This window comes from Xiphophorus hellerii, chromosome 14, assembly GCF_003331165.1.
Source record: "Xiphophorus hellerii strain 12219 chromosome 14, Xiphophorus_hellerii-4.1, whole genome shotgun sequence".
NCBI lineage: Eukaryota > Metazoa > Chordata > Actinopteri > Cyprinodontiformes > Poeciliidae > Xiphophorus > Xiphophorus hellerii.
In genome coordinates this window covers 3,463,172-3,473,307 of record NC_045685.1, presented here as the reverse complement: position 1 = coordinate 3,473,307, position 10,136 = coordinate 3,463,172, and the positions used below count along the sequence as shown (strand labels likewise).

General features: G+C 39.1%; 1 protein-coding gene across 3 annotated transcripts in view; it reads right to left on the bottom strand.

Moving 5' to 3' along the window:
* Window positions 1-237: 237 nt before the first annotated feature.
* Window positions 238-10,136, bottom strand: part of LOC116732898 (RAS guanyl-releasing protein 2) — a 79,477-nt gene continuing 69,578 nt past the window's right edge. For all 3 annotated transcript variants that reach the window (XM_032583484.1, XM_032583481.1, XM_032583483.1), the window contains exons 15-17: window positions 7,363-7,521; window positions 6,277-6,339; window positions 238-1,972 (exon numbers count right to left, since the gene is read on the bottom strand). In XM_032583484.1, the coding sequence (XP_032439375.1) occupies window positions 6,281-6,339; window positions 7,363-7,521 (218 nt within the window). In that variant the 3' untranslated portion in view covers window positions 238-1,972; window positions 6,277-6,280. The remainder of the gene's footprint in view (window positions 1,973-6,276; window positions 6,340-7,362; window positions 7,522-10,136) is intronic.

Below are 10,136 nucleotides of genomic sequence, written 5' to 3'. Positions count from 1 at the left end.
CCAATTTCACAAAAGAAAAAATTATTGTTGAACAGGTGAAAGTAAAAAACAAACCCCAATAAATAAAAAGAAACAAAACACCTTTTTGCATTTTTAAGTTAATGAATTTTGGGGTAATACTCAGTAGTTTTAAGTTAGCCACTTTTGGCCTTGCTGCTCTAAACGGTAACGACTGGCAAAGACTTTGACTATTCCATCCCAAAACCTTCATTTTCTTTTCTTTTCGTCATGTCGAGGTTGGATTTGGTAAATCAACCGATGACAAAGCAATTCCGATTTTTTTTTTTTCTTTCAGAAAAATATCTAACTTTTTTCTCAGAGTTCTGTCTTTTTACTTAGATTTAAAAAAAATTCTCCGCATTCTAAAATTCTCATAACTCTGAGGGAGAAAAAAACATTTTTGTCAAACTTTAATCTCAGAATTCTTTTTTTTTTCCTCATAAGAATTTTTTTTTCTAGTGACCCTAACCTTCTATTATAAATAAAGATCACATTGCAACAGTCGGATGTCTAGATGACTCTTGACATGCCTCAGTCAAGACAGCGATGGTGAATCAGAAAATCTTCACGTCTTGCATACAAATGAGCATTTCTACACAAAATTAAGCAAAGATGAATATCTGGGGGGAAAAAAACAAAACAAATACACAAACTCATTTTTTTTAAAGTAATATCATTCTTATTGATCACAAACATTTTAAGGACAACACTTATGTGAACAGCTGCTGCTTTTAATACTAAGGAATCATTTGGAGGCCACCAGAGAACATCGTAGCGAGGTTCTGGTCACACACAGCGAGGCGGCAATCAACACTGAACGGCCAGATGCTCATGCAGCAAAGAATCAACAACACAGAGTCTCATTCAGTTTGCGAAACGCAGCTCCACGTCCGAATTCATCTCTCCACAGGCACAGCGGAGCTGCACACGTTTGTCAGTAACGGCGCTGGAGTTCACTACATTAGAAACCACCAAACTTCTACTATACAGAATAGAAACAATAAAAAAAAAAAAGGCAAAATCCAAGATTCTCAGGAATATTTTTCTACAAGCTGCTGTCCAATAATAACAATAAAAAAAAGCCTTATTAGGTGATTTCGGTTTCACTTCCCCGCTTTGATCCCTTTAGAAAACTGTTGCCAAATTTGCGTCACACCAAGGATGGATTCTTGGCTCACGATCACAGTACGGCGAAAACGGCACGGCGTTCACTACAGGACGGCCACCGACACGAAGGGAAGCGTGACAAAAACACGGCGGCGTTCGCCGGCGCTCTAATCACAGGCGTCTAAACACTCCTGTCTGCCGTCGCTTTTGTCTGCCCAGCAGATGCTTTTGTCACGGTTTCCACAAAGCAACAATATATCATCTGACATCAAAATTGGGTCCTTGTTATGGCTCCACTCAAATACACACTTGAGAAAACGGCGCAGAGGAAAACAAAAAAGAAATAAACAAGAGCATCTCAGAGAAAAGGAGACAATAGCTTAGTCTGGGTGGCAGCTTTACATTCTTGGCAATAACAGCACCTCTTTAATGTTCTGAAGAAGAGCAGACATCCACCTCAAGATGCACACCGACTCTAAAGTTTCACTGAGAAAATACAATTTTATGGATTGTTTTTTTTGTTGTTTTTTTTAAATACAGAAAAAAAAAAAAACATCCAATAGTTCTAAACACGAACACTCTCTGTAGACTGAATCAACACACACGTTGCACCATCGATTTAGGTGAAGACGGCGCACTGTTCCAGCGTGAGTCCACCGTGTTCAGAGCATGTACCCCCTCGGTGTTGAGGGTTCTATCACTAACGTGCTGTGTTATTGACAGAACGTTCTCCGCCGGGTTCGGGTCTCTGATCTGGCTTCGTGAACACCACCATCGGCTGGGGCTGGGGGGTGGGGTTCAGGGTGGAGAGGGCTGAGGACTGACAGCGGCCCGCTCCCAGAACACAGCCTGCAGTTAAAGGCTCCTGCAAGAAACAGGAAACCCGTCATAATGGCAGCCGCACCGGGTGGACAAAACAGGAAACCAGGATGTCAGATCTGAGCTCTGCACTTCCTCCTTCAGCCGGTCTGATGTAAGAATGAAGAATCATGGGAAATACGAAGCATTTGACTTAATAACAGGTCAACATTGTCTTAAATAACCCATTTGTGAAGGGGAGCTGTTTGTAAAGTTACACTGTAAAAAATGAGCTGCAGTGTTTTGGTTTCTTTAGCCTGTCAGAGAGGGGGAAAAGTGGGTGTTCATTTTTCAAAGTCATATTTTCACCATGTTATTCATATACTTATAAATGTCAAAGTTCCAAAGTCAATATTTAACAAATCTTTAACTAAAAATATTTATTTTAACTACATATTTAGTTCCAAAGTAAATATTTATCCAACTAAATGTCTATATTTCGGTCTGACCTCAATATTTAGCTTGCTAACTATTTAGAAATCAAGCTAAATATTTAACATGCTAATTAAGTAACTTTAAATTTAAAATTTTCATGAGCAACCTAGATATTTAGCATTCAGCTAAAAATGTAGCCTGCTAAATATTTAGCAACTTCAATATTTAACTAGCCAACTAACTTGAAACATAAAAAAATACTTAGCAAGCTAAATCTTTAATTTGCTAACAAAATATCTAGTCAGTAAGTTAAATGTTTAACTTGCTAACTAACTTGCTAGCAACATATCTAGCTTGTATGTAGCTTGTGAATTAAATAGATTGAAACTCTGACATTTATAGATGTATGAATAACATGGTGACAACATGACTTTGAAAATTGAACATCCATTTTTTTTTCTCTGTGGCTAAAGAAACAAAAATATTGCTGTTAATTCTTTTTACTGTGTAATTTTACAAAAGACAATCCATAATTTTGATCACATAACACAAGATAAATGTGCAAAGATGAGCTATATTGTAAGTTCTTCCAATTTACTAAGCTTAGCAAAAGTATTGAAATGATTTCCTTTCTTTCTTTTTTTTTACATGTCACATTACAACCACAAACATCAATGTATTATACAATAATTTATTTTATAGACTAGAAAAAAGTGGTGCATAAGTTGGCAAAAGGAATGAAAATGATTCATGGTTCGTATGTTTTCAATATATACAAATGCAAAAATGTGGCGTGCAATTTCATTCCACCCTCTGAGTTGACTCTTCACAGAAACCTTTTCCAGCTGCAGTTCTTCATGCCTCTGCCAGCTGCTTAAACACACTTCACTCATTTCAAAACAAGAGCGTGAAAATAAATGTCTCTACTTGAGGAATTCTCAACAGTCGACAACCAACAGCTCAACACGGATGTCGAAGTAAATTAACGCTTTAGAATTTATCTGGAAATATCAATTTATGGGAAGCTAAGTATGCTAAATGTTTTCATAGCTAGCAACAATGCTAAAGAGTAAACTGAACTCTGCTATTAGCGCGTTAGCTGAAGAGTGCCCACCACCTCTGTTGCTAAGTTACCGTGCTGCAAACAGTTTGTTCATAATATTGTTTTTTATGACAGATCGTTGACCATGAGCTCTTGGGACTCATGACCAGTACCCAGAGCGGCTTCCGGATGTTTCTCTGAGCTGTCTGTACTCTGGTCTTCATGATGCCGTCGGTTCACTAATGTTTTCTAACAAACCTCTAAGACCTCCACAGAATTTTACCAGGTGTAAAATAAAATGAAACCCCACACAGGTGGACTCTATTTAGTGATTTGCTGACTTCTGAACATACTTTATTTATGGGCATCAGAGTAATCTGGGCTGAAACAAAGTGCAGCTTCTCTGCTACTTCACAACTATCTACAGGCTTGTGTTGGTCCAACACATAAAGCCCAATGAGGTACAGTACAGACCAAAGGTTTGGACACACCTCGTGTCCAAACCTTTGGTCTGTACTGTACATGAAAGCTTGTGGTTGAAAATGTGGCAATGCTCAGTGGGAATTAAGGCACTGCATTCTAACATCACTTTATTATGAAGTCAAAATGTCTGAAGGCAGCCAGAAAACATGTGTTACTGCAATGTATTCAAAATGTGTGGATACATTTTTGCCCCACACCCTCTTTATTGGCGAATATGACCATGTCATTTTACATTCTTGTTGTTTAATTAGCCTATTTAAGAAAACACTGGTCTCCGACTTAGCAGTAAGATAATTCTCAGTGGGGGTAAGATGGTACAAAAGAAGAAGAGTCATTCCTCCAAAGGGAAATTAGGCAAATTTCTTTCCCGTCCGTTATCTCCACTTGCCTTTTTTCTTTTAATACACTGATTAGTTTCACTTGTGAAGGCCTTTAAGAATTATTCAAATCAAATAGCCTGGGAAACGAAAGAACGCAATTTGACTGAACTGCTCACAACTCATATTTATTTATATGCAAGCTGTGATTGGAGCCCGTAAGGAGTCATTGATGTTTTTCAAAGGACCAAAAGCCACAAAGGCTTTTAGAAGACCTAAAGGTATTTCTGGCATGGTTACAGTTATTAAAGCTCACTTATTGATCTCTTTATTTCCATAATACAATCCTAAAGGAAATAAATGAGGCAAAGAAATGGGCTTAACAGCACCTGCGCTGCGGTTAATGGATAACATTGCAGGACTCTTGTGCTTGGATATGTCCATAACTGCAGTAACCTGTCGCTGTGCTGCTGGTTGACTTATGAAAGATGATTGCGTTACGCCTCGTTTCCATTCAGCGCTACGGATCGCTATTTTGTTTGTTTCCATTGAAAATATGGCCCATACAACCAACCTGTACCACACCATTCCTTAGTCCCCTTCAGTTGTAAGTTCATAGGTCAATGGTGCTGTATGGTTACGGTCATCACATGGCATCACACAACACCGTCCACTGATTGGAGGACAGAAGAACGTCACTGCTTAAACACACATGAGACGTACTAGTGGGTTGTTTGTCGTCGCACTGGTAGACGCAATGTTAGATGTTTGAGGTTCAGCCTGCCTGCCCAGTGAGAGTCCAACTGGCAGTGGAAATGCTTTTCTGATATGCTGGACCATAAAACAGCGTACCGACCCATGCCATACCGCTAAGTGGACTGGGAAAGGGTTTGTTTCTGGATACCGTGTAAACCTGACCTGTTTCTAAAGACCAGTCAGACGTGGCATCTTTCAAATTGTTGTAGAGCACTGATTTCCAGAGTTTGGACCAGAACCCAACTCTGGATCCTGAACCAACATAGTGATAGAAACCACATCAATGGAAAATAATGCAGCTCGTCTTCCTGAAGTGTATCTGACTCTACCGCCAATAAACATTCATCCACCAACCGCCTGCTACAGTTCACTTTGCCTTTTCACATAACACAAATCAGGCCGATGGAATCACAGGTTGTGTGTGTTTTCAGACTAACCAACTGATATTTTGTGACCCAAGGTGTGTTGCTTTTAACTTACTGCAGTAATCGCAGCAAAATATCTAAGATACATGCCTCATACTCTGAAATATTATGCATATCATAAACCTCAAATTATCTTGAACATAAAATTGAGTTCCCTGAACTGGCTTAACCAAAGTCACCAAATCTCAGTCCAGCACAGTGAACCTCGGCCTATTTGCAGCTCAGTGTTTACAGATCTGTCTACATATATGCAAGTTTTTCATGGATTTCCCCACAGAGTATAGCTCAAGTTTTTGAAAGAAAATGCAGTTTGTGAAGCTGGAACACCAAATCAAAGTCACTGACAAGCTATGGACTGGCATTTGACAATCAACCAATCCAGGAGTGCTAATTCATTTCCTTACTGGTGGTCGACTGCAGCCGTTTTGTTTTAAATAAAATAACTATAAAATACAAACTTTTGTATGTCTTCAGACACCTCTGCATCTGCTGTGTTTGGGGTTGAAGAGAGGACGCATACCTGACACAAAAATAACTGCCAACTGCACAATTGTGCCGGATTGCTCCTACATGTCTTTAGAGCAATGTGCTTCATGAATCCAGGGCAGAAATAAATATGACAGTAAAAGTCAAATAACTGCAGAAATAGAGATAACAGTGCGTCAAGACTTTCCCCCTCAGTGTTTCACATGTGAAAGAACATCCTGTAGGCTCTACCAGGAGCTTCAGCCTGACCGCTCTTGGCCTTGCCCAACAGATATCAAAGGGACTTCAGGAGTCGTCCAGAGCCAAACAGGTAGTTATTAACAAGAGTGAAAATCAATTACTGGTACGGGAGGTCTGCAAAGCATCTGTGGAGAGATGTCAACGACAAGCAGAAGAGGAATGCAATAACAGCAAGTGTCTCTCTCACCTGGTTATAGATGGACATCAAATACTCCCTCCTCGACCGTCTCTATGTCCTCTTCTGCAATGACTGATGGAGACAGAGAGAAAGAAAAGACTGAGAGCGCAGAACACCTTGCGCACTGGCCGGATCTTTACGGCATTCCGGTTCAATTATCTGGAAATCCTGTGTCCTCCAATCAGCCAGAGAGGAAAGGTTTCCCTGTAATAAGCTAATTATATTTGACTCTAAGGTTCGGGCTAAAGTCTCACCGCATGAGCGAATAAAAATACCACAGTATTTCCACACAATTCCTATAATGTACTATTATTTTTTATTTTAATGCCTACATTTTAACATAAATATCCTGCTATATATGCTAGCATTTATGGCACAGGTTAATTTAGAGCTCTAGGAAAATGATTTGTATGGATTTCTTTCTGTTATGATCACTTTAATGTTTCAGGTCATCAAACAAATTCTATCACTACAGAGTAAAAGAATAATGTTTTCCAAGTCATTCATTTTCAGCATCAAATAAGACAAGTATTAAGGCAAAAAAGGCAACTGGCTTGAATCTCTTCTGTCGTTGTGGAAGATTCACGGAACAAAGAAGTGTGTGATACTGGGAATGTTGGCGCAGTTTGGATGCTGAGTGAATACAAACTCAGAAATTTTGAGATTAATCGCGGAAATGTTCTTGAGAAAAAAAAACTTGGAAATTTCAAAAGTCTAAAATCTTTGACTTTTGAAATTCACAAGTTTTTTCTAGAAAATTTCTGGGATTAATCTCAAAATGTCAGTTATTTTGAGCAAATTTTCAACCTTTAAATCCCAGAAATTTCTTTGTTTTTTCTTAATCTCAAATTTTCTGAATATTTTGAGCAAATTTTCAACTTTTCAAATTCAGAACTTTTCTTGTTTTGTGCTAGAAATTTTCTGAGATTAATCTCAAAATTTCAGTTATTTTGAGTTAATTTTAAACTTTTCAAACCCAGAAATTCCTTTGTTTTGTCTAGAAAGTTTCTCAGGTTAAACCAAAAAAAACGTTTTTGTCCGAAATGTACCCCTTTTTTTCCATCCACACTGGCGCTAATACGCCGTCGTCCTCACCTGTGTTCTGGAGGCTGGGCGGAGTGTTTGCAGGTGGTGGGAAGCTGTAGGACCGGGCCTGCAGGGCAGGCGGAGTCTCGTGGCTGATGCTCTTGGTTCTCTTCTTGCACTCCACGGCCAGGCGGCTGCGGCAGGCCTTGTGGCAGTTGACCCCGCAGGCTGCAGCCGGAGGTTTGACGCGGCGGGCGAAGGACGCCGGCAGGGACAGGTGTCGGGAGAGGAGGAGAGGACGGCGAGTCGGGTGGAGAGGCAGGGAGGATCGGCGACAAGGGAATGTCCATTTGTTTGGGGCGGCGGGGGAATGAAGAGGAAAGACAGGGTCAGACAACGGGATGGGTCCAAACCGAAACATGGGGGTAAATGGGAGAGCTAGTGGTGACAGAAAAGTGCTTTGGCACGGCATGCAGACACACGAGAACTGGCACACACACACACATACAGGTCAACCGTACTCAACAGTAACTCCGTAACTGTGGCGAGTCTGAGAGGACCGGGAGCAGCAGTGGTGGGTCACCCAGCAAGATAGCAAGAAAACTGAATATTTACCTCATAAAAATATTTGTGAGTCTTCAACTTTTTCCCAGTATGTCATGTTATACTTAGAAACTTTTAATTTACACATTTTTGACGGAAACTCTCCATCCACTCAGACCTAATTTGAGCCAGAGGTGGGTGGATCGACATAAAATAACTAGAAAATTTCTGAAGAAATTTAGCAGGGGCCTGCCAAAGCTTGCCCGTCGGTTCGGCCCGGCGTTGTCACGCTACAAATTAGCATCGATGCTAAAGAACGCTTCAATGTAATCAATAACTGGCTTTCACGAAAGCCAGTTAGCAAATTGCTAACATGTGAACAAATTGTGATTCCGGTTTTTGTCGTGGAAAAAATATTCCATCAAGCTAGCAGCTACGCTATCAGAGCCACAACAAAATATCCCACAGCAGTCAAACTTGTAAAATCAATCACATTTCTTAAAGAACACATTACATTTAACAACTGTAAGCAGTTCTAATAATATACTAATTAAATGAAATAGTATATTTTATGGACAGAACACAAACACTTCTTACCGTTAAGCTTCTTCTGCTTCTTTGTGATTTTAGCGGCGGGTGACATCTAACGTTAATATGTATTATCGCCATCTACTGTGCTGGAGTGTGTACGACAGCATCTCCCCCAATCTAAATTCTTACATATAATCCTGTTACCTTCAAAAATGTAATAACCGCTTTATTTATTTTGTGTTTAATTAATATCTTATTAAGTTTAAATGTCTCTATATCATATTTCCTAATTTATTGTTTTAGCTTCTCTCTACTTGCTTTATATTTTCCACAATTAATTATTACATGTTCTACTGTTTCCATATCCATACCACACTCACATCTACCTGTTGGATGTTTACCAATCTAATTTAAAGTTTTGTTTAATCCAGTATATCCAAGGCACAATCTTTTTTTTTTTCATACTTGCTCTTTTCGCTTTTCAGACTTACAATACTTCATTTGAGCCAGCTGGGGGAGACAATTCTCTGTTTTAGCCAGTAGGGTATTAGGGTTTTCAATGGATTTTCCCCATTGACTTATAATGGGGTTTTTTTCGTAGTTTTTTGCGAATTATGTCGCCATGTTCATCCCGAATCCCACCAAAAGTAATAGCTGGAATGGCGTGAATTTTCTGCAGGTTTTGATACCTCTTTTGTAGGTGTGCACGCAGCGGTATGAGCCGCATTAACGGTTACGGATGAAAAATAAAGAATTATAATAATAACTAGAAAATTTCGGAAGAAATTTAGCCGGGGCCTGCCAAGGCGCGCCCGTCGGGCTTGGGCCCGGCGTCGTCACGCCACAAATCGGCGTCGACGCTAAAGAACGCCGCGACGTAATCAGTGGCACGCGGAGAACCGCAAGAACGTTAAGCGAGGCGGACGTGCACCATTCAGTACGATTTAAAATGTTGTCAAGGCTTTTATTTTGGAAGTTTTGTTAAACTTCATTTCAAAGGGCCAAACTAATCCCATGCGTAACAGTCATTGGGTTAAAATAGTTATATAATGCTCAAAACACAAGTAGCTGATGTAAAAATATTCAAGGCTTTTATTTTGAAATGTTTGTTAAGCTTCATTTCAAAGCGCCAAACTAATCCTATGTTTATCAGTGCTTTGGATGAAAACGTCAAATAAAGCCAAAAAGAGCAGTTACGTCATGTAAAAATATTCAAGGCTTTTATTTTGAAATTTTCAGTATGCTTCATTTCAAAGGGCCAAACTAATACCATGTGTAACAGTGCTTTGGATGAAAAAGTCAAATAAAGCCAAAAAGAGCAATTACGTCATGTAAAAATATTCAAGGCTTTTATTTTGAAATTTTCAGTATGCTTCATTTCAAAGGGCCAAACTAATACCATGTGTAACAGTGCTTTGGATGAAAAAGTCAAATAAAGCCAAAAAGAGCAATTACGTCATGTAAAAATATTCAAGGCTTTTATTTTGAAATTTTCAGTATGCTTCATTTCAAAGGGCCAAACTAATACCATGTGTAACAGTGCTTTGGATGAAAAAGTCAAATAAAGCCAAAAAGAGCAATTACGTCATGTAAAAATATTCAAGGCTTTTATTTTGAAATTTTCAGTATGCTTCATTTCAAAGGGCCAAACTAATACCATGTGTAACAGTGCTTTGGATGAAAAAGTCAAATAAAGCCAAAAAGAGCAATGACCTGATGTAAAAATATTCAAGGCTTTTATTTTGAAATTTTCATCAAGCTTAATTTTA